General features: G+C 39.6%; 1 protein-coding gene across 1 annotated transcript in view; it reads left to right on the forward strand.

Annotated features, from left to right (window-relative positions):
• NBAS (NBAS subunit of NRZ tethering complex) overlaps positions 1–25,032 on the forward strand; it is a 407,958-nt gene that overhangs the window by 152,467 nt on the left and 230,459 nt on the right. The window contains exons 32-34 of the mRNA XM_084622071.1: positions 6,344–6,457; positions 18,667–18,780; positions 20,745–20,902. Of these exons, the coding sequence (XP_084478197.1) occupies positions 6,344–6,457; positions 18,667–18,780; positions 20,745–20,902 (386 nt within the window). The remainder of the gene's footprint in view (positions 1–6,343; positions 6,458–18,666; positions 18,781–20,744; positions 20,903–25,032) is intronic.

Below are 25,032 nucleotides of genomic sequence, written 5' to 3' on the forward strand. Positions count from 1 at the left end.
GCTGGGGGGGTGGGTGTGGGCGGCAAAGGGTCTGTCTGTCTGTGTGATGCTTTTGCCAGGAACAGATCAGGAATGCTCTTCAGAACTCCTGTAAAAAGTTACAGAGTAACAGCCGTGTTAGTCTGTATTCGCAAAAAGAAAAGGAGTACTTGTGGCACCTTAGAGACTAACCAATTTATTAGAGCATAAGCTTTCGTGAGCTACAGCTCACTTCCTCAGATGCATATCGTGGAAACTGCAGCAGGCTTTATATATACACAGAGAATATGAACCAATACCTCCTCCCACCCCACTGTCCTGCTGGCAATAGCTTATCTAAAGTGATCATCAGGTGGGCCATTTCCAGCACAAATCCAGGTTTTCTCACCCTCCACCCCCCCACACAAATTCACTCTCCTGCTGGTGATAGCCCATCCAAAGTTACAACTCTTTACACAATGTGCATGACAATCAAGTTGAGCTATTTCCTGCACAAATCCAGGTTTTCTCACATCCCCCCCACCCCCATACACACACAAACTCACTCTCCTGCTGGTAATAGCTCATCCAAACTGACCACTCTTCAAGTTTAAATCCAAGTTAAACCAGAACATCTGGGGGGGGGGGTAGGAAAAAACAAGAGGAAACAGGCTACCTTGCATAATGACTTAGCCACTACCAGTCTCTATTTAAGCCTAAATTAATAGTATCCAATTTGCAAATGAATTCCAATTCAGCAGTTTCTCGCTGGAGTCTGGATTTGAAGTTTTTTTGTTTTAAGATAGCGACCTTCATGTCTGTGATTGCGTGACCAGAGAGATTGAAGTGTTCTCCGACTGGTTTAAAAAGTTAGTAAGCAATCTAGCTAGAAATGCGTTAGATTTTCTTTTGTTTAATGGCTGGTAAAATAGCTGTGCTGAATGCAGTGTGTATTCCTGTTTCTGTGTCTTTTTGTAACTTAAGGTTTTGCCTAGAGGGATTCTCTATGTTTTGAATCTGATTACCCTGTAAGGTATTTACCATCCTGATTTTACAGAGGTGATTCTTTTACTTTTTCTTTAATTAAAATTCTCTTTTAAGAACCTGATTGTTTGTTTGTTTTTTCATTGTTCTTAAGATCCAAGGGTTTGGGTCTGTGTTTGCCTATGCAAATTGGTGAGGATTTTTATCAAGCCTTCCCCAGGAAAGGGGGTGTAGGGCTTGGGGGGAAGACATCTCCAAGTGGGCTCTTTCCCTGTTCTTTGTTTAACACGCTTGGTGGTGGCAGCATAGGGTTCAAGGACAAGGCAAAGTTTGTACCTTGAGGAAGTTTTTAACCTAAGATGGTAAGAATAAGCTTAGGGGGTCATGCAGGTCCCCACATCTGTACCCTAGAGTTCAGAGTGGGGAAGGAACCTTGACAATTACTCACCACTCCCACTAACTGCAGTGGAAAGTACACCTCTGAAATGGTGCCCAAAATATTCATACAACATAATTACCTTGAAAACAATCTTTGAGAGAGTCTTTTTTTTTTTTTTATCTGCAGGAAGTTGTTGTTGAAAAAAGAATAAGTTTCTTTCTTTAGCAGATTGCTGTATGGCTTCGTATATTCCTGTAAAACAAATTGACAATCGAGGTCAACATTTGCAGTAGATTTCCTTTTGGAGAACTCCTGATTTAAAATTGTAAATAGTTTTTTTGTGTTTCCCATTTTTTTAAAGTGGTGTGGAATTCGTTTTGTTTTTCCATTGCAAATATTTTTGTAAAAGCTAAATGAAACAGATATATTTCCATAGGAAAAGCATAAGAACTTTTGCCGGAAGCAGGGCACGAGCGACAGTGGATGGATCACTTGATGATGACCTGTTCTGTTCATTTCATCTGGGGCACCTGGCACTGGCCACTGTTGGCAGACAGGATACTGGGCTAGATGGACCTTTGGTCTGACCCAGTAGGGCCATTCTTATGTTCTAATTTCCTGTGGCACAGGGTTGAAGGATAAAAAGCCTAGTTGCAAAACATTTCTGTATTTTGCAGTTGAATTATTATTCTTCAAGGTGAATTGATTTATTTTGTTCAGATTATAAATGACCTTGGAGTGATATGCACGGTTCTTTCATGCCTGTTTCACTTACTAAAACAGAGTCATTAAAAAAAATTGTACTGGAATACAGTTTTAATATCACCTGTAACATATCCAATTTGCCATAATTACTGTATGTGAAATGAAGCCTGTCATTTTTAATGGTACTGCTTTATCCTTCTCTCTTCAAAATCTTTCAGATAAATTCATCTAGTAAAGGAATAAAAATCTGTTTTAAAGTTTTCATATAGCTGCAAGAAGTTTATCCAAGGTAGATGTTATTGTACAGTAATTTAAATATTTTAAAGATGACATTTAAATAACATTAAGAGTGAAACACTATTTAGTGCATAAAAGGAAGGAAAGAATTAAAGTTGTGGGTTTACATTCTTTGTGTACTCTGTGCTTGGGAACTGCAGTGCACTTTCTCTGAACCGTGGAGGGAGGAATGAACACACACACATACACCACACCCCATCTCTCTCCCCCTTTCCCACCTGATCCTGTGTAGTATCATCTTGCTCAGTAGGATGTTAGGATGCTCTCACAACCTTTCTCAGGATTTCTCTGTGGGTATGAGCCTAACCTTTAGAGTTACTTTACTTATACTGACAAGTTTCAGAGTAGCAGCCGTGTTAGTCTGTATCCGCAAAAAGAAAAGGAGTACTTGTGGCACCATAGAGACTAACAAATTTATTTGAGCATAAGCTTTCGTGAGCAACAGCTCACTTCATCTTATACTGTTTTGTCTTTTAATTTCATTAGCTTGGCTTTTCTTTATCCTAACTCCGACTCTTGTGTTCCCCCGCCCTGCTTTTTTGCAACCAACTGAACAGTAATCTCTAGTTAATTGCCAAAATGTGTATGAGGCTCGCAGTATATTCTATATATATTAAAATAGTTTATTATATTTGTACTTCTGGATATCCTCTTCCTCCTCAAATAGTCTTATCAAATTTTATTTCCTCTCTTCATAATTTATATAAGATCTTCTTGAGACAATGGCTCCTGACTCTGCTTTCATCCACAAAGATTTCTTTAATTTTTCACCTCTTTTCTTTTTCCTCTGTGCCTCTTTAGTTTACTTTCTTCTCCCTTTTTTCATTATTAGTTTCCCAGTCATCTCTTTCAATTTGTTTTTCTTTAGCTTTTGTTACATCTTCTTTTCTTTTAATTCCTTTCTCAGTCTTTGTTTTCTATTCCCACTAATCTTTCATGTCCACCTTTGCTTGCCCATAGTCTTTTGACTGAGTTTAGGTGACCTTGAAATAATGAAAACTAACTAAATTGATCAAGTCCTGAAAGGTCACATTTGGGACCATCTTAGCCCTTCAAGAGTTTGATAGAAGATTTTTAGTGTTGCATGATGCCATTGATTGAAAAAAATCTTAAATGCAAGACCAAGCGTCTAATACTAGCTTGCAAAATACGCATGAAACTTTACCATCCCAGTTGCAACATTGTCTCTCATCATTGTCCTCATGATGATGCTAAAAAATAATATATTAGTTGCCTGATTATTTATTTTGTTTGTTTGTTTTTTAAATATGGGGGTAAGTGAGCTAGTAGAATTTTGTAAGGCTCTATTAATGCAATGTTAAGGTACCCCAAAGGAAACACATACTAGGAGCAGAAGTAGTAAATGATTTTGTAGTATAGAAGCTGCCTGAACAGCATTCCAGCATCATGTGCCAAGAAATACTCTTTCCAGCCTACCTGCCCTGGAGCATGGCTCAAATGTTTAAGAACATTTACAGATACCCTTGTTGGGTATATAAAATGGTAACTTTAAGACATTATTTAGTTTGATTATCCATCCATCCAGCCGTACCACAAATTTGGGCCAAATAAAAGTGTGGGGGATTTTTAATCCCACCTATCCTTTGTTAGAATATTCATCCACCACCTATCGCCGTAGTAGCTGAGTGTGTCTCATGAATCATAAAATAATAGAATATCAGGGTTGGAAGGGACCTCAGGAGGTCATCTGGTTCAACCCCCTGCTCAAAGCAGGACCAAAACAAACTAAATCATCCCAGCCAGGGCTTTGTCAAGACAGGCCTTAAAAACCTCTTAAGGATGGAGATTCCACCACCTCGCTAGGCAACCCATTCCAGTATTTCACCACCCTCCTAGTGAAATAGTTTTTCCTAATATCCAACCTAGAGCTCCCCCACTGCAACTTGAGACCATTGTTCCTTGTTCTGTCATCTGCTACCACTGAGAACAGTCGAGCTCCATCCTCTTTGGAACCCCCCTTCAGGTAGTTTAAAGCTCCCCCTCACTCTTCTCTTCTGCAGACTAAATAAGCCCAATTCCCTCAGCCTCTCCTCATAAGTCATGTGGCTCAGCCCCCTAATCATTTTTGCTGCCCTCCACTGGACTCTTTCCAATTTGTCCACATCCTTTTTGTAGTGGGGGGGCCCAAAACTGAACACAATACTCCAGATGAGTTTGCTTTAAAGAAGAAAAAAATATATCTACCTTCCTTCCATGCCAGTGAGAAGTAGTATTGGGCCTATGTCTGTTTTCCCTTCCCCTTCAATGAATCCATTTCTACATTATTTGAGTATGGCTATGCAGTGAGGATTGAGAGCCACTGAGAGGAGGACTGAGAGCTTGCAAAGTTGCTGCCTTGACTCTTGAGCTGATCTGGCCAGTATTAAGTCTTTCACTTTAACGAGCTATACACTTCACCCCTGTTTTTATCTTCTTAGTCTCCAGAAGGCTGACCTATTTTGCAGGTGCAGTCTTGTGTTCAGCTGCTGAGTCCTTGTTATGTATATAAAATGTAAAAATAACCTTGTTTAATGTATTCGTATGAGAAACAGAATTGCCCATCTGAATTAATGGCTTTAAAAAATTAATGACATGATTATGAAGCTTTTAGGACTTTTAAATATTATATGTGAAAATTGCTTTTTTACCCTTTTAGGGTAAAGGGCCAAGTTCAAACATTAAGTTCTTAATTTGTTTTTTTTTTTTATTTGAAAGGGTGCTGTTTACAGTGTTTTAATCTTAAAGTGGGACTCCTTGTATCTTTTAAACTTTTTTTGGTTTCCATTTAGATTCAGGATGTGATCTTTCTTTCATTTATGTTGTTGTACGTCAAGGCTAATTATTGAAGTGTAGAACTGGTGTAAATTATTGCCTATTCAGGCCCATAAATCCATTAGCTTTTACTTCTAATGGGCTAAGTTCTGTTCAGTTACATCAGTGTAACATTTTGAAGCAAGTTGAGTTAGTCACAATTTGTGCTGGTGTATCGGCACAGGGAGTTAAATTAAAATCTTAGGGTGTGATTTTACCAAAATAGTCAGCGTTGACCTAATTGTACTAAAGTTAATGGTAGAACTCCAAAGTTAGGCCAATACTGAATACATCTGAAAATCCCCATATTTGATATTTATGAAACCACAATATTGTCTTGGTATGTGGCATTCCTTTTAATTAGAATGAGAAATACTCTGACAAATTTAACTGGTGTAATCAGTAAATGCAAAGATTTTAATGGTGCCCACTAATGTATTGTGTTACAGAACCTACAAAAAAATCAATACTTTTGTTATGTTTCTTGTCTTAAATCTTTACTCTGCTTGACTTTTGAAAGCTGACCATTTGATTTCCAGAGGTCCTTCATAAAATTTGCAATACATGGATGCTTTTATGTTGTTCTTATTGATATGTTTGTCTGGTAGAAATTTTTCTAATATAGATATAATATGCTAATATTGATTTTTTCCCCCTGCATAAATTAATTTCCTGCTAATTTAATTGAGTATTAAGTGGGAAGGTTTAATGGTTAGTACTCTGTATGTTCTCTTCATAGCTTGTCTAGTAATATGAAGCAGACTCATTTTATAGAGTGGGAAGCTTGATCGAAGCAATTTTGAAGGTCAATACTGCTGTAAAAATATAAACTTTAGTTTTATATTACAGTATATAGTTTTATATAAACTATAAAAATTCATTGTGTTAAACACTTTATAGACCACCAGTATTAAAATATGCAGTATAGGTAATTGTTTGCAATTCCTGTTAAAATGTGCCTCTAAAGTCCTAATGTAAATTGCAAGCTTTTCAGGACAGGGGAGATGTATTTTATGTGTTTGTGAAGGACCCTCTGCATATATAGTCCTAGTTAAACTATAACAAATAACTATATTACCTTAGAAAATGAGGTGTTTTGTTTATGCAGCATGAGTAAGTGTGCCTGCATTTTAAACAAAAATTACACATACATTAGAGAAAGTTTGTGCATATAATCTCCCTTTAACATATCATATTTTCTTTAAACAGTGCGTTTGTGTTCTGATCGACTCAGCCTCATCAAGGACTGTATAGCTCAGTTGCCCACAAACTACAAACAGTCTGCCAAGCTCCTGGGACTTGCAGATTTACTGAGAGTTGCAGGTAAACTGTTGTAAATGTTAAACTGCAATGTAAGATATTAACTCAAGGGCATTTGAGTTAATCATCAGGATGTACTCAAGGATGGCACCAAAGTGTCCTGTGTAGGAGCAGCCTTCAAGGATGACTGACATATTTTACAGGTGATCTTGTATTCAGCTGTTGTGACCTTCTTTAATACATAAAATAAGAACAGCCCTGTTTAATTTAGATTTTGAGCCAAAGATCATGTCAAATTTGGATTTGGATTTACAGGTGAGAATATTTTATGATGTAGAATCAATTATTAGTATTAATAATTTATTAATACTAATCATTTTTCAAATCCAGTAATTTTCTTATCCCTGTCAAGTATACTAGTTTGATTTAACAACAGTCCTGCTCATGTAAGAGAACAAAAGTTGTCTGTCACATAAACTTCAGTGTAACAACGCAATTTGTCTACAGTTGATTTAGCATATTTTTATGCTGAAGGTAATGTGTTAGGGCTGAATGCTTATTTCAGGTGTTGAACATCTTGCAGGATTGGACCTGCAGTACAATAGCTGTTCCAAATTGAATGTTCTGCTTTTGCAGAAAAGGAAGACAATGAATTCGGCACGTTCCCCCAGACTTCTCTGCTGAAGTGTTTTCAACACTCTAATTATGTTTAATGATAATAGTACCTAGAACTTATATATAACTCTTTTCACTCATAGCTCAATATAGATGTTGCTATTGATATTTTGGAGGCATAACTAGAGATCTATGGTTAGGATTGTTTTAAAGTTTTGGGTGTTTGTTGGGAAAACTAATCTTCCTCCCTGGCTACCCTAGATCAAATCACTGATTTTCCTTTTACATGTCAGTATTACCTTTTGCATATTGTTTATGCTAAATTCTTGTTTAGTTTCTGTTACTGTTTACAAGGGTATTGGTATGCATAGAACATATTTTCCCCAATCTTTGAATGTGAGGAGTGTGACCAGCATGTGTTCTGAAGTGGCTTACATAAAGTCTCATGCATCTTGTTAGCTTTCTTTATCACTAATGTCTGTATATTAATGCGAGAAGTATGGGGAGTAAGCAGAAAGAACTTGAAATGCTAGTAAATAAACACAACTATGACCTAGATGGCATCACAGAGACTACGTATCACTGGATAATACACATGACTGGAATATTGGTATAGAAGGAGGGACAGGCAGGGAAAAAAGGTAGGAGATGTTGCCTTATATATTAAAAATGTATGCACTTGGACTGAGGTTGAGACAGAAATAAGAGACAGACTTGTTGAAAGTCTCTGAGTAAGAATAAAAGGGGTAGAAATACAAGGGTGATGTCATGGTAGGGGTCTACTACAGACCACCAAACAAGAAAGAAGAGGTGGATGAGGTTTTTTTTTTTTTAAACAACTAACAAAATCATCCAAAGCACAGGAGTTGGTGGTGATGGGGGACTTCAACTACTCAGATATCTGTTGGCAAAATAACACAGCAGGGTACAGATTATCTAACAAGTTCTTGGAATGCTATGGAGACAATTTTTTATTTCAGAAGGTGGACAAAGCTACTAGAGGGGAGGCTGTTCTAGGTTTGATTTTGACAAATAGGGAAGAACTGGTTGAGAATTTGAAAGAGGAAGGCAACTTGGGTTAAAGTGATCATGAAATGGTAGAGTTCACGATTCTAAGCAATGGTAGGAGGGAGAACAGCACAATAAAGACGAATTTCAAGAAGGCAGACTTGAGCAAACTCAGGGAGTTGGTAGGTAAAATCCCATGGGAAGCAAGTCTAAGGGGAAAAACAATTGAAGACAATTGGCAGTTTTTCAAAGAGACGTTATTAAGGGCAGAAGAGCAAATTATCCCATTGCATAGGAAAGATAGGAAGTATTGCAAGAGATGACGCAGGCTTAACGAGGAGATCTTCAATGATCTAAAATTCAAAAAAGAGTCCTACATAAAGTGGAAACTCGGTCAAACTACAAAGGATGAATATAAACAAATAACACAAGTATGCAGGGACAAAATTAGAAAAGCCAAGGCACAAAACGAGATCAAACTAGCTAGGGACATAAAAGGAAACAAGAAAATGTTCTACAACTAAATTAGAAGCAAGAGAAAGACCAAGGACAATAGGCTCATTATTCAATGAGGAGGGAAAGACAATAACAGAAAATGTGGAACTGGCAGAGGTGTTTAATGACTTCTTTGCTTTGGTTTTCACTAAGATGGTTGGTGGCGATGGGACATCTAAAATAGTGAATGCCAGTGAAAATGAGGTAGGATCAGAGTCTAAAATAGGGAAAGAACAAGTCAAAAATTACTTAGACAAGTTAGATGCCTTTAAATCACCAGGGTCTGATGAAATGCATCCTAGAATAATCAAGGAGTTGACTGAGGAGATATCTGAGCCAATATTTACAAGTGCAGTGAGGAGCAGGGGGCATTGCATGGTGTCAGGGAAAAGATTGTGGGCGACTGAGAGTTATGGCTGGATGAATCATAGAATATCAGGGTTGGAAGGGACCCCTGAAGGTCATCTAGTCCAACCCCCTACTCGAAGCAGGACCAATTCCCAGTTAAATTATCCCAGCCAGGGCTTTGTCAAGCCTGACCTTAAAAACCTCTAAGGAAGGAGATTCTACCACCTCCCTAGGTAACGCATTCCAGTGTTTCACCACCCTCTTAGTGAAAAAGTTTTTCCTAATATCCAATCTAAACCTCCCCCACTGCAACTTGAGACCATTACTCCTCGTTCTGTCATCTGCTACCATTGAGAACAGTCTAGAGCCATCCTCTTTGGAACCCCCTTTCAGGTAGTTGAAAGCAGCTATCAAATCCCCCCTCATTCTTCTCTTCTGCAGGCTAAACAATCCCAGCTCCCTCAGCCTCTCCTCATAAGTCATGTGTTCTAGACCCCTAATCATTTTTGTTGCCCTTCGCTGGACTCTCTCCAATTTCTCCACATCCTTCTTGTAGTGTGGGGCCCAAAACTGGACACAGTACTCCAGATGAGGCCTCACCAATGTCGAATAGAGGGGAACGATCACGTCCCTCGATCTGCTCGCTATGCCCCTACTTATACATCCCAAAATGCCATTGGCCTTCTTGGCAACAAGGGCACACTGCTGACTCATATCCATCTTCTCGTCCACTGTCACCCCTAGGTCCTTTTCCGCAGAACTGCTGCCTAGCCTTTCGGTCCCTAGTCTGTAGCGGTGCATTGGATTCTTCCATCCTAAGTGCAGGACCCTGCACTTATCCTTATTGAACCTCATCAGATTTCTTTTGGCCCAATCCTCCAATTTGTCTAGGTCCTTCTGTATCCTATCCCTCCCCTCCAGCGTATCTACCACTCCTCCCAGTTTAGTATCATCCTCAAATTTGCTGAGAGTGCAATCCACACCATCCTCCAGATCATTTATGAAGATATTGAACAAAACCAGCCCCAGGACCGACCCCTGGGGCACTCCACTTGATACCGGCTGCCAACTAGACATGGAGCCATTGATCACTACCCGTTGAGCCCGACAATCTAGCCAGCTTTCTACCCACCTTATAGTGCATTCATCCAGCCCATACTTCCTTAACTTGCTGACAAGAATACTGTGGGAGACCGTGTCAAAAGCTTTGCTAAAGTCAAGAAACAATACATCCACTGCTTTCCCTTCATCCACAGAACCAGTAATCTCATCATAAAAGGCGATTAGATTAGTCAGGCATGACCTTCCCTTGGTGAATCCATGCTGGCTGTTCCTGATCACCTTCCTCTCATGCAAGTGCTTCAGGATTGACTCTTTGAGGACCTGCTCCATGATTTTTCCAGGGACTGAGGTGAGGCTGACTGGCCTGTAGTTCCCAGGATCCTCCTTCTTCCCTTTTTTAAAGATTGGCACTACATTAGCCTTTTTCCAGTCGTCCGGGACTTCCCCGATTCGCCACGAGTTTTCAAAGATAATGGCCAATGGCTCTGCAATCACAGCCGCCAATTCCTTCAGCACATTCGGATGCAACTCGTCCGGCCCCATGGACTTGTGCACATCCAGCTTTTCTAAATAGTCCCTAACCACCTCTATCTCCACAGAGGGCTGGCCATCTCTTCCCCATTTTTTGATGCCCAGCGCAGCAGTCTGGGAGCTGACCTTGTTAGTGAAGACAGAGGCAAAAAAAGCATTGAGTACATTAGCTTTTTCCACATCCTCTGTCACTAGGTTGCCTCCCTCATTCAGTAAGGGGCCCACACTTTCCTTGGCTTTCTTCTTGTTGCCAACATACCTGAAGAAACTCTTCTTGTTACTCTTGACGTCTCTCGCTAGCTGCAGCTCCAGGTGCGATTTGGCCCTCCTGATTTCATTCCTACATGCCCGAGCAATATTTTTATACTCTTCTCTGGTCATATGTCCAACCTTTCACTTCTTGTAAGCTTCTTTTTTATGTTTAAGATCCGCTAGGATTTCACTATTAAGCCAAGCTGGTCGCCTGCCATATTTACTATTTTTTCGACTCATCGGGATGGTTTGTCCCTGTAACCTCAACAGGGATTCCTTGAAATACAGCCAGCTCTCCTGGACTCCTTTCCCCTTCAAGTTAGTCCCCCAGGGGATCCTGGCCATCCGTTCCCTGAAGGAGTCGAAGTCTGCTTTCCTGAAGTCCAGGGTCCGTATCCTGCTGCTTACCTTTCTTCCCTGCGTCAGGATCCTGAACTCAACCAACTCATGGTCACTGCCTCCCAGATTCCCATCCACTTTTGCTTCCCCCACTAATTCTTCCCGGTTTGTGAGCAGCAGGTCAAGAAAAGCGCCCCCCCTAGTTGGCTCCTCTAGCACTTGCACCAGGAAATTGTCCCCTACACTTTCCAAAAACTTCCTGGATTGTCTATGCACCGCTGTATTGCTCTCCCAGCAGATATCGGGAAAATTAAAGTCACCCATGAGAATCAGGGCATGCGATCTAGTAGCTTCCGTGAGTTGCCGGAAGAAAGCCTCATCTACCTCATCCCCCTGGTCCGGTGGTCTATAGCAGACTCCCACCACTACATCACTCTTGTTGCACACACTTCTAAACTTAATCCAGAGACACTCAGGTTTTTCTACAGTTTCGTACCGGAGCTCTGAGCTGAGTATGCTCCCTTACATACAGTGCTACTCCCCCACCTTTTCTGCTCTGCCTGTCCTTCCTGAACAGTTTATAACCATCCATGACAGTACTCCAGTCATGGGAGTTATCCCACCAAGTCTCTGTTATTCCAGTCTCTGTAATTCTGTTATGAATTGCATTGTGGGTCCTAGGGGAAATAGAGAAGGGGTAACAGGAAGTACCGTCCTGCCTTTTCAGTTTGCTTAACAATAATGTCATATAATAAGTTAGGGTAACCTAACCTGTATGTATTTAAAATAATTGTATGCATATGACTATGAGAGCATATATGCATAGATGCACTCACACATATAAATAAGTAATAACCATTCCCTAGCTCATTCCAATAAATGATGTGTAGATAAAATTAAATCTCTCCCTCTCCCTCAAAAGGCAGGGTTACAGAACTTTTTTTTTTTTTTTTTTTTTAAGTATATCTCAGTTAAACTGGACAGACTGAGCATTGCTTTGTCTTATGTTTTGAGCTTATTGTGTTGCCCTTGTCCTTCCTCAAGAGGTCTTGGTGGTCAGGCTAATCATGTTGCTTTTTCTTTTGTCTACTCACTAACTTAAATGATAAGAGGAAGGAGAAGTACAACCAAAGGAATTTAGATAAAGATAAAAAAGAACATAGTGGATATTTCAGCCAATAGTGGGATACTTTGTGCATTAATAATTATTTTCCAAGCACACCAGGCATCTCTCAGTGATTTTAGAAATAAAATCTCACGTATCATAGTGGTAGTCACTCCCAATATAAATATGGAATTTCATGGAAATGAGTGTATTTCAAGAGGCTGTCTCACTGAGCAAAAGACTGTGCTTTAACAGTTGGTAACATTTTTTGTCTCTTGGCTGAATAAATGTACAGAACTGTGTGTTCCCATGTTGTCATTAATAAGTTCCACTTTGTAATAGCAACAAAACGCTTCAAGTGGATTATTTTTTATATAAAATCACTCTGCATTTGGCGATATACTTTTACTGCCACTGGAGGTTTACAGTATGCCAGTTTGGTTGGTATTATTGCAATAATGGAAATATTCTTTACAGTAGACCTCAGGTATGTTTTTTCTAGTGAATCCATGCCTACAATTAATACCTTAATTATTAATTAATCCACACTCATTCCTCATCGGCGTTGGAACTTGGTAACGTGCTCCAAAACACAACACTTGATTTTAAGAAAAATCAGGACTAAGAACTTTTGTCTCTTGGGGAGCTACTCATTAGAAAGGAGCCTTAGTTGCAAAAAAAGACTTGAACAAGCTTTACGTTCTGTGCAGCAGAGGACAACAGTACGTGTTCGCAAGTATGAAGTATTCCGGTGCATTATATTTTGAGTTTAAACATTAGTGCTGTTTCAGATGGTTTTGTTATGCTATTTATACCTTTAAAGACTCAGAAAATTTGTTGGAATTTGGAAACTGTTATAAATTAAAAGGAGTACTTGTGGCACCTCTGAGACTAACAAATTTATTTGAGCATAAGCTTTCGTGAAGTGAGCTGTAGCTCATGAAAGCTTATGCTCAAATAAATTTGTTAGTCTCTGAGGTGCCACAAGTATTCCTGTTCTTTTTGTAGATACAGACTAACACGGCTGCTATTCTGAAACCTGTTATAAATTAAGATCTGGATGACTCGCAAAGAATGAGCTATTCACAGGATCGTATAAATTACCATAGTACATGAAACCCATGATCCATCTTGTCCAATCTCCTGTCAGGAACCAGCACAAAATGATTCAGAACAAGGTACAAGAAAATAGGCAGATGTAAAAAAATCTGCCTCCCTCCCAAGGTCTCATCCTAATCCCTAATAGTTAAAACAATGGTTTAAGGTTTAAATCTTGAGTTACTTTATATCCCTTCAGAATTTTTGTTAATATTATCTGTTGTAACTGGATATTATCCATACAAAATCTTGCTAAATTCTAGACCTTGATAACATCATGTGGCAATGAGTTCCACAGTCTGATTATTCAAAGTTTGGGTTTAAATCTGCCATTCACTAACTCTGACATGCCTCGATATTGCAGCATTGACTTGAATGAAAGTTGTCCTTGGATTGAGCTCTGTGTTTTTTTAAAAAATATGATAGGGCAAAAGAGCTTTCGACAAATTCATTTAAATTTTACATGAGGAAGATGTTTTACATAATCACAACAGCTTTAAAAACAACTAAAATTTGCTCTTCAGCCAGGACCTCTCACCAAGTTTAAAGTCTGTTAATTTTTATGGTCAAATTAATAAACCCTTGCAAAACAGAGATTTCAATGGAAATACGGATGCAGCCTTAACTATAGTGTGTAAATAGAGCCTCTCATGAGCTTTAACAGTCAGTATAAAAAATATATGTATCAATTAGGTTGTAAAAGCAAGACACATAGGGCACTTTTGCATTTATCCTCTCTTTATTATTTTATTAGGTTGCAGTGTATCGTTAATATGATGAATAGTTACTATAGATCTTTGTAGCTATAACAATATTAACAATGTTATTAGTCTGCTTCAAGTTATGCATTGTAACCTAAAGAGCAGCTCATACATTCATATTATTTTAAGATATACTAAAAATCAAAACCTATTATTTAAATTTAAATTAAATTAAATTTAAACCTATTGTTTAAATTTTCAGCTTGAAATAAAATGTACTTGTTTTCGAAATTAATAGGTTTGCTTCTATGGTTCATTAAAATTTTAAATAGCATCTATGAACCAAAGCTTTTATTCTGCAGTAGGGTAAATTGCATGTGCTCTCTATGTTCCACCATTAAAAGAATGATTTGGGGAAGGACAGACGCTAAGCCAGGGGTGGCATAAGATTCTCTGTACTGGGGTGTGGCAATGTTATGGGAACACGGAACTCCAAGAGTAGCAATCCACTGTGGAGTACGTTTTTAGAGAACAAGAGTTATAGGCAAGTCATGTACTCCTCAAATTTCCTTTGAGCACTCTTATGGTCTTTCATCAGGTATCTTAAATCAATTAGTAAATCCTAATTAGGCTCACACCACCGCCTCAATAAAATAGGTAGGTAAGGAATATATCCGTTTCACAGGTGGCCAAAGTAAGGGAGTCATGGTGGGTTTTACAAGGTGTTACTAATAAATTAGTGGCAGACTTTGGAATTGGAACCAGAGTCCTTATTCCCAGTAAAAATCAGAACACAAATAATCTATTTTAGGTAATTATTTAGCCTTAAATTGGTGTATTTGATTGCACACTGGAACAAAAAAGATTCAAAATACAAATCAGTCTTAGATAGTTGCTTTTAATTGCTGTTTGTTTACTGTTACTGAATGTTGTAAAAGCCTGTCTAGACTTTGTTTTGTGCTGTCACATGTTACAGGAGTTGCTTGATGAGACGTTAATTTAAAAAAAATCCATTTAGTTTCTCATTAAGTTGACAGTAAAGTTTTTGGAAAAATGTAATTAATTTTAGGAATGGGTAAACTTTTCTAATTAAAAAATGTTTTGAACTCTTATCCAGAAGTCATACCTATTTTTGAAGATTACCAAGTTCCTCAACTTTCTCATGCTGTTGCCCTTTCCAATTTCAGCCAAAAGAATATATATCAAAATAAGCGCACAGCTGTTCTTGCTGTATATGAAAGAGGCACTGTTGTCTAATTGTCTGAGCATAGGACTTGTGACTATTTTATTGAGGAACACCTGAGATCTAAATCCAGGTCTGACATTCTGGGAATTTGGGATGGTGTGTGCCTCAGTTTCCCTCATCAGAAGATGATTCTGGCCAACTTAGCCAAAATTAACTTTCGGCACTGGAATTATCCTTTATTAGTTGTAATTCATATTTTCTTGCTTGCTGGATGACCCAGGCTGCCTGAAATGGAGATGTTTTCTTTATATTTCTTAAGCACTGGTAGTTTTCTTCCTTACCACGACATCTGTCCGTTATCATGACAATTTGCCTCGAGATAAGATGAGATGCATGACATCCTTTAAGGATTCTGTAAATGCTTCTCAGTGGATTGACCCTCAGTAGTCATGAAGTCAGAGCATACAAGTCCTTATGCTAGGGAGTAGTCCTGAGGAGGTTTGTAAACTCATGCTGTTTATACAGGCTGTGCTATAGAAATAATAAGTAATAAAACATTTCCAGTTCCTGAATTTTAAATGTCTTTTCTATTCAATCTGCTGGATGTCAAACAATACTAACAGATAGGAATCATAGAGTAAAATAAGACACTCATTTTATGATGGCGTTTATCTTACCAACAGTTTTAAAGAAAAATCTTGAATGTCTCATGTCAATATCACAAGGGATGGGGGACTGTGGAGCTAGATGTTTAAAGCTGCTTCATTTCTTTAAGACTTAATGTTAACTCCCAAATCAGGAACCGCGAAGCAGTGGCAGTGAGTTTCTAGGTCTAAATGGAAGAATAAGAGAAGATACGAGAAATCCTGCAGGGGGTAGGATTTTAATTGGCTTCCCTGAGTCAACAAAAGCCACATGAAAAACGTTCTAGCTGTGCATTGCTGGGGATTTGCTAGTCATGTTGGAGTTGCAATCCTTTGATATAACGGTGTGCATCAAGATAATGGGAGTTTAAATAGGAGGCATATTGATATAGGGTACTAACTATTGTAAGAGACTAGAGAGAGGATGATGATAATGTACACTTGCACTCTTGTAAAACACGCAGACGGAGAGCCTATTGCTTGAAAATAAATTAGCCAACCATCCCCCTCTCCCCCCCCCCAAAAACCCTCTAAGCCATAAGACCACTCAAGATCAATTAAGAAAAGAACAGCTTCAATTGTGTCCCTACTGATTTTAGATACTAATAAATTGCAGTTGATTATTGGTCACGGTGATTTCTGAATAACAGCAAAGATCCATTTACTGCACTTTTGTTACCCCTTCCTTGTGTCTGATGCTGACACACAAATCTCCCAATATAAGTATAATACATTGGAAAGCTACCAAGGGTATGGGGCAGGCACTGGATTCCTGGCAGGTATCTAGGAACATTTCACCTCTAAGACACTGGTTCAAATTTATCCTAGGTAAAAAATGACTAAAAGTTGTTTCCATTTAATTGCTGGGCAGTGGCCTGGATGAGAGGAGTTTCATAGCAGTCCGCTCCCAGTGGGCAAAAGTTCACATCACAAAAAACATGGTGGTGTCTAATTGGCAACACTGTATAGCAGTCTGTCTTAGTGGAGAGGCTAAGGAATGAATGAATATGGAGGTCCAGACCCCAGAGGTGGTCCCTCTGCATCCGGAGCCAGAGGCATCTTGGTTGGACAGCTCTGTAAATAAAGTTAGAGTTTTTTGCCAGAAGGGACCACCAGATCATCTGGTCTGACCTCCTGTATATCATAGGCCACCAACCCTACCTCCCATGTATGCACTAAAATTATTGTTTTACTATTTCTTTAGGGTTGTCAGTCTAGCATAATCAGTACATTTATCTTTATGGGCGTGATTAAAAATAAATAAAAAAGATTAGACAAGCAATGTGGTTTACCTCTGTTGTTGGAGCCACAGAGTGGAGGGGAAAAAATAACCATGGACTTCTTAGTTGTTTTTATAGTCTTAAGTCTACAAGTTAGATAAATTTAACTTTTTAAAATATTTGAAGTTGAATTACTCCAGGACAGGTATGTTAACATAAAGAAGAGGAGTACTTGTGGCACCTTAGAGACTGACCAATTTATTTGAGCATGAGCTTTCGTGAGTTTCGTTTGGTTAGTCTCTAAGGTGCCACAAGTACTCCTTTTCTTTTTGCGAATACAGACTAACACGGCTGTTACTCTGAAACCTGTCTGTATGTTAACATAGTGTCTCATAATCTGACCTCCTTTCAGATAGCTGCATCAGTGCTGCATCCTTAAAATCCTCTGATAGCTGGTGAGAAGAAGTAAAGATTGACTCGCATTGAAAGAAGCCCTTTTTTTTTCTGATCAGTCCATCCCTATAGATCTTGCATATGTTTAAAATATATAGATCTAGATCTTACTTGTGTGTGAGACTGACTGCACTTTCATATACAGTTATGGACATATGCTGTGTTCATTACAACTTGCCAAGCGAGGTGAGAAATAGAGGGACAAAAAAAATAGTGGAAGGAGGGAAGATTATATGCATGGAATATAACTGTGGTTTGGAAAAGGAGATTAGGACTCCTCATATTCCTGATTTCCTTTCCTTTTCATGCTCACCTAGAACATAGAGGCAAATTTTTACCAGAACATTTGCATGTGGAATGGGTTTTATCTCCAGGACAAGATTTTATAGACACATTGCTTTCCCTCCTTCCCCCCAAAGTCAAATTCTGTTAATCCTACACTGTCCATGTTTTATTTTACATTTATCGGGTTGCACGGGAACATGCACAGTCATCTCTTGTTGCCTAGGGGTGAACAATTGAACAAACTGCTGGACTCAAAGACTTCAGTGAAAAGTTAAACCTGTGCAAGTCGTTAATGGAGACAAGAGTTCAGTGACAACACTGCAACCAATTAGAAGTCCAGGCCATAAAGAATGAATTAGAGGTTTTATTCCTTTTGGAGCCCTAAGGGATCCTACAGGTGTTAACATTAAAATGATACAGAGAAAAATCAGTCATGCTGTATTGGACACACAGATATAGGCCCTAACATACCTAAAAATTAACATGGAAGCACATAGCAGCTCCCTTTGAAAATAAATGCATATTTAGAGACTTACTTGGTGATTTAAAGAGCCTAATTTTAAGCCCCTATTTTTGAAGACCTTTTGTAACGCATACAATGGAAATTAACTAGACAGTATTTATTTTTTTCAACAAGTGTTTTCCACCTTGTGATGGAAATACTTACTGATGTGAGTTCTTCTGGCAATATATGAACACATGGTTTGGGCACACAATTACCTGTTTCACTAATTAAGTAAGTTATGTCTTGGTTTCATCAGGAAGAGGTAGATCTATATTGAATATTTGTAGCATCCAAACCATCAACAGCTTTGAAAGAGAGCCATTTTCATCCACAATATACAGAAACATTCTTGTGAAATACTGTGCTAATAATTGACTATTGACCTTTGAAATAATTGGTAACAACTTTTCTGACTCTTCTTACAGGAGATGACCAGACTGAGAGAAAAGGCCAGGTTTTGATCCTTTTAGTGGAACAAGCTCTCCATTTCCAGGACTACAAAGCTGCTAGTATGCACTGCCAAGAGCTTAGAGCCACAGGTGAAGTTTACCACTTAAAAAAAAAAAAGTCCTCTTCTGAATTTTCTGACATTATGTAAAATCTGTGACTCCAGACTGACTAACTTAATTGGTAGGTCAATCCCATTTTGTTTGTAGAAATTAGAATATAGTTACTTAGAATATAGCAAGTGTAGAATACTTTTTTACTTATATAAATGTTCTGTAGTCCATGTGATTTAAGCAACAGTGACCTCTGGAAGAACGCAGGTTTTCAGTTTGATTAATTCTGTGCGAACTGTCTGCGGGAATTATGTATTTTAGTTCAGATATCCTTTATTTTCATCGCACTGTCTCATAAGTCTGTCCCAGCAGGGATTTAGTTGTAATTGTTTCCACAGTGGTTTATTTCCAAATTGTTCATGTGGAGGGAGGAGAGAAGAAATTTTTTTCATTTATCTCATATGAATCCCCATGTGTGATAAAGTTGAAAACTTGTTCATTAATGAATATTCATTGAAATACTATTAAAATCCAAAGACCCCTATAGACCCTAGTGGTAAATGCATTAATTTCCATTTTGTGAAGACCTTCTGGACCCATTCATTCTTTAATCCTTTTCTATGTAAATTCTCCGTCAAAACATGAGCACATTACTTTATGAAGCTGTGCTAGGATCTGGTTTCAACCTAAAAAAGTTAAATCAATTTAGAAACTTCACGGTGTAATGAAAGACCAATTTATCATATCAAGTGATTGGTTGACTTGTAGAAGTAATTAAATAGTGAGGAATGTAGTTATTAGTTATACAGTTGCTCAGGAGTCCTGTTGTATTATTCTGAGAATGTTAGGGACTATATTCATAAGGGGAACTTAAGTGTTGCAATGCTCAGCGTTGCAACACCTAACTTTTAGGCATCTGGCTGTCTTGTGGAATTCACACCCCCAAGTTAGGCACCCAGGCTCCTTCTACAATGTGTGGGTAGAGTTAACCTCTTAAAAAAAGGATTCACAGAAGCCAGCACCCTAACAGGGAGCCAACCTCCGCCCTTAATTTAGTGGAGTTAGGTGCTGAACTCCAGGCTGGAAGCTAGTGCTTCCCTCTGCTCAGGATTCATAGTTGTGAACTTTACTTAAAATCAGTTAAGTGTGTGTTTGGTGATGGGGGAGGTTGACATGTCCCCATAATCTCTCCTACAATGCAAAAAGTGGATCCCAATTATATGTGCTGTTTGTACATATTTGCAAACATTTAAACAATGTTCTGTGTTTCCCATATGATCTGGGGCCACTAGACTCTCAGCCACTGGAAGTGATTGTGTGCGCTTTGGAGAAGTGTGGTTCCTCTTCTGGTTCTCCCACCCATATCCCATCCATCCAGAGGATAGCTAGTAAAAATGATGGGGCTTCACATTTCTCTTTGTCTGCCCAATCCTATTTTAATTCTTGCAAGTCTAATATGGTTTATGGGTGGGGGAAGGTATAAGTGGCGATCGGGGCATTGAATAACAGAAGATAATCTGCTCCTGTGCTTTTCCCCTCTATTTCCCCATGGCCCTAACACAGAAGAGTTAAATTATTTTATTTTAAAAGACAACACTGATCTTTTACATCAGCAGGTCTATTCTAAAAATGTTCAGTTTATTCTGAAGCAGTCTGATCTGATTTTTCTTAACATGGTGTCACTAAGCACAAATACATATGTATGGACACACACACATGACTATGCACCATATTGGTACCTAGAGTATATATAATGTTAGGTAGCTGAATTCCAAGATTTTTTGCTTACTGCTAAGTGTCTCTCTCTCTTCCCCCACCCCCCTCTCCTCTCATGAAATGTTGAGAATTTAACAAGAGAAGCTATACTCTTATCTGATTTATTGATGATGATGTAACCTTTGGCCATTGGAAAAAGTTTATTTCTTTTCTCCCCCTCCCCCCCCCCCAATTAAATTATTGATTTTATGTGACTTTGCTTGGCAAACTTTTTGTTACCTTTGCAGGCTATTCTAAAAGTTGGGAGGTATGCAGCCAATTAGGGCAATCAGAAGGCTACCAAGACTTGGGTATTCGGCAGGAGCTCATGGCTTTTGCTCTGACACATTGCCCTCCAGGTGCCATAGAGTCACTGCTGGCAGCAAACAGTTCTTTGCAGACTCAGGTAGGATCCTTTTCTGTAAAATTTTCCTACATAAACTGTGAATACTTATTTTCTGAAATAAGAGGTAACTATTTTGTGTTTTTTCCCCCAAGCTTCCGACAATGTGTCATCAATTTTCCGTATTTTTCTACCTTACATTTTATGTCTGAACAGTTAAATATTGCATTTATAATACATTTTCTATAATCAATAGATAACTATATCAAATAAGAATGCAGTTCCTTTTCTGTTATAACTAGTACTGGATGGGTGCTATATCGCCTTCTATGATGAGATTACTGGTTCTGTGGATGAAGGGAAAGCAGTGGATGTATTGTATCTTGACTTTAGCAAAGCTTTTGACACGGTCTCCCACAGTATTCTTGTCAGCAAGTTAAAGAAGTATGGGCTGGATGAATGCACTATAAGGTGGGTAGAAAGCTGGCTAGATTGTCGGGCTCAACGGGTAGTGATCAATGGCTCCATGTCTGGTTGGCAGCCGGTGTCAAGTGGAGTGCCCCAGGGGTCAGTCCTGGGGCCGTTTTTGTTCAATATCTTCATAAATGATCTGGAGGATGGTGTGGATTGCACTCTCAGCAAATTTGCGGATGATACTAAACTGGGAGGAGTGGTAGATACGCTGGAGGGCAGGGATAGGATACAGAGGGACCTAGACAAATTGGAGGATTGGGCCAAAAGAAATCTGATGAGGTTCAATAAGGATAAGTGCAGGGTCCTGCACTTAGGACGGAAGAACCCAGTGCACCGCTACAGACTAGGGACCGAATGGCTAGGCAGCAGTTCTGCGGAAAAGGACCTAGGGGTGACAGTGGACGAGAAGCTGGATATGAGTCAGCAGTGTGCCCTTGTTGCCAAGAAGGCCAATGGCATTTTGGGATGTATAAGTAGGGGCATAGCGAGCAGATCGAGGGATGTGATCGTCCCCCTCTATTCGACATTGGTGAGGCCTCATCTGGAGTACTGTGTCCAGTTTTGGGCCCCACACTACAAGAAGGATATGGATAAATTGGAGAGAGTCCAGCGAAGGGCAACAAAAATGATTAGGGGTCTGGAACACATGAGTTATGAGGAGAGGCTGAGGGAACTGGGATTGTTTAGTCTGCAGAAGAGAAGAATGAGGGGGGATTTGATAGCTGCTTTCAACTACCTGAGAGGTAGTTCCAGAGAGGATGGTTCTAGACTATTCTCAGTGGTGGAAGAGGACAGGACAAGGAGTAATGGTCTCAAGTTGCAGTGGGGGAGGTTTAGGTTGGATATTAGGAAAAACTTTTTCACTAGGAGGGTGGTGAAACACTGGAATGCGTTGCCTAGGGAGGTGGTGGAATCTCCTTCCTTAGAAGTTTTTAAGGTCAGGCTTGACAAAGCCTTGGCTGGGATGATTTAATTGGGATGGGTCCTGCTTTTGGGTAGGGGGTTGGACTAGATGACCTCCTGAGGTCCCTTCCAACCCTGATATTCTATGATTCTATAGCCTCAGAGGTTTCTAAAATGCAGCAGTCTGGCATATTGTTGACAGAATACTCTGTTCCAATTCTGTAATCCATTTGATTGGGATGTACAAATGCTTAATTCTTTTCTATCAGTTCTTCTGCTTTTATCAGGATTTTGTGCATTGTACACAGCCTCATCTGTACACAGTCTCTTTAAATGTTCACTGCCTGTTCCAGTGTTTTCTGCAGATTCTGCCAAACATAGGGTGAAATCCTGGCTCAATTGAAATAAATGACAAAATTCCCATTGACTTCAGTGAGGCCATGATTTCATCCATAAAGGTTTTAATTATTTATAATGAGGACTTAAGTCCTGATCTTGCTATTATCTCTTCACAGGATCAGGGCCCTAAATATCAAATTCATTATGCATGTAAAATCTGTAACAATCAGATATCTCATTATATATATTTGAGAAGATTAGCATAAATGCTGTGGTGCAGTGGTTGAGTGAGTCAAAAAGTCGCGTTTCCATTGAGGTTGACCCTAGTTTTGCCCATGTGTACAAAGTTTTTCTGAATTGTTACATAGAGGGTGCATTAGGGGAAATTGAATTTGTACTCTGAAAAGTAACTCTGTATAAATTTCAGAGTAACAGCCGTGTTAGTCTGTATTCGCAAAAAGAAAAGGTGTACTTGTGGCACCTTAGAGACTAACCAATTTTTTTGAGCATAAGCTTTCGTGAGCTACAGCTCACTTCATCGGATGCATACCATGGAAACTGCAGCAGACTTTATATATACACAGAGAATATGAAACAATACCTCCTCCCACCCCACTGTCCTGCTGGTAATAGCTTATCTAAAGTGATCATCAGGTGGGCCATTTCCAGCACAAATCCAGGTTTTCTCACCCTCCACCCCCCCACACAAATTCACTCTCCTGCTGGTGATAGCCCATCCAAAGTGACAACTCTTTACACAATGTGCATGACAATCAAGTTGGGCTATTTCCTGCACAAATCCAGGTTTTCTCACAACCCTCCCACCCCCATACACACACAAACTCACTCTCCTGCTGGTAATAGCTCATCCAAACTGACCACTCTCCAAGTTTAAATCCAAGTTAAACCAGAACATCTGGGGGGGGGGGGTAGGAAAAAACAAGAGGACACAGGCTACCTTGCATAATGACTTAACCACTCCCAGTCTCTATTTAAGCCTAAATTAATAGTATCCAATTTGCAAATGAATTCCAATTCAGCAGTTTCTCGCTGGAGTCTGGATTTGAAGTTTTTTTGTTTTAAGATAGCGACCTTCATGTCTGTGATTGCGTGACCAGAGAGATTGAGGTGTTCTCCGACTGGTTTATGAATGTTATAATTCTTGACATCTGATTTGTGTCCATTTATTCTTTTACGTAGAGACTGTCCAGTTTGACCAATGTACATGGCAGAGGGGCATTGCTGGCACATGATGACATGTATCACATTGGTGGATGTGCAGGTGAACGAGCCTCTGATAGTGTGGCTGATGTTATTAGGCCCTGTGATGGTGTCCCCTGAATAGATATGTGGACACAGTTGGCAACGGGCTTTGTTGCAAGGATAGGTTCCTGGGTTAGTGGTTCTGTTGTGTGGTATGTGGTTGTTGGTGAGTATTTGCTTCAGGTTGCGGGGCTGTCTGTAGGCAAGGACTGGCCTGTCTCCCAAGATTTGTGAGAGTGCTGTGTCATCCTTTAGGATAGGTTGTAGATCCTTAATAATGCGTTGGAGGGGTTTTAGTTGGGGGCTGAAGGTGACGGCTAGTGGCGTTCTGTTATTTTTTTTGTTAGGCCTGTCCTGTAGTAGGTAACTTCTGGGAACTCTTCTGGCTCTATCAATCTGTTTCTTTACTTCTGCAGGTGGGTATTGTAGTTGTAAGAAAGCTTGACAGAGATCTTGTAGGTGTTTGTCTCTGTCTGAGGGGTTGGAGCAAATGCGGTTGTATCGCAGAGCTTGGCTGTAGACGATGGATTGTGTGGTGTGGTCAGGGTGAAAGCTGGAGGCATGCAGGTAGGAATAGCGGTCAGTAGGTTTCCGGTATAGGGTGGTGTTTATGTGACCATTGTTTATTAGCACTGTAGTGTCCAGGAAGTGGATCTCTTGTGTGGACTGGACCAGGCTGAGGTTGGTGGTGGGATGGAAATTGTTGAAATCATGGTGGAATTCCTCAAGGGCTTCTTTTCCATGGGTCCAGATGATGAAGATGTCATCAATATAGTGCAAGTAGAGTAGGGGCTTTAGGGGACGAGAGCTGAGGAAGCGTTGTTCTAAATCAGCCATAAAAATGTTGGCATACTGTGGGGCCATGCGGGTACCCATAGCAGTGCCGCTGATCTGAAGGTATACATTGTCCCCAAATGTGAAAGAGTTATGGGTAAGGACAAAGTCACAAAGTTCAGCCACCAGGTTAGCCGTGACATTATCGGGGATAGTGTTCTTGACGGCTTGTAGTCCATCTTTGTGTGGAATTTTGGTGTAGAGGGCTTCTACATCCATAGTGGCCAGGATGGTGTTATCAGGAAGATCACCGATGGATTGAAGTTTCCTCAGGAAGTCAGTGGTGTCTCGAAGGTAGCTGGGAGTGCTGGTAGCGTAGGGCCTGAGGAGGGAGTCTACATAGCCAGACAATCCTGCTGTCAGGGTGCCAATGCCTGAGA

Source organism: Lepidochelys olivacea (genome assembly GCF_965140295.1).
Source record: "Lepidochelys olivacea isolate rLepOli2 genome assembly, chromosome: 3".
In the NCBI taxonomy this organism is placed as follows: Eukaryota; Metazoa; Chordata; order Testudines; family Cheloniidae; genus Lepidochelys; species Lepidochelys olivacea.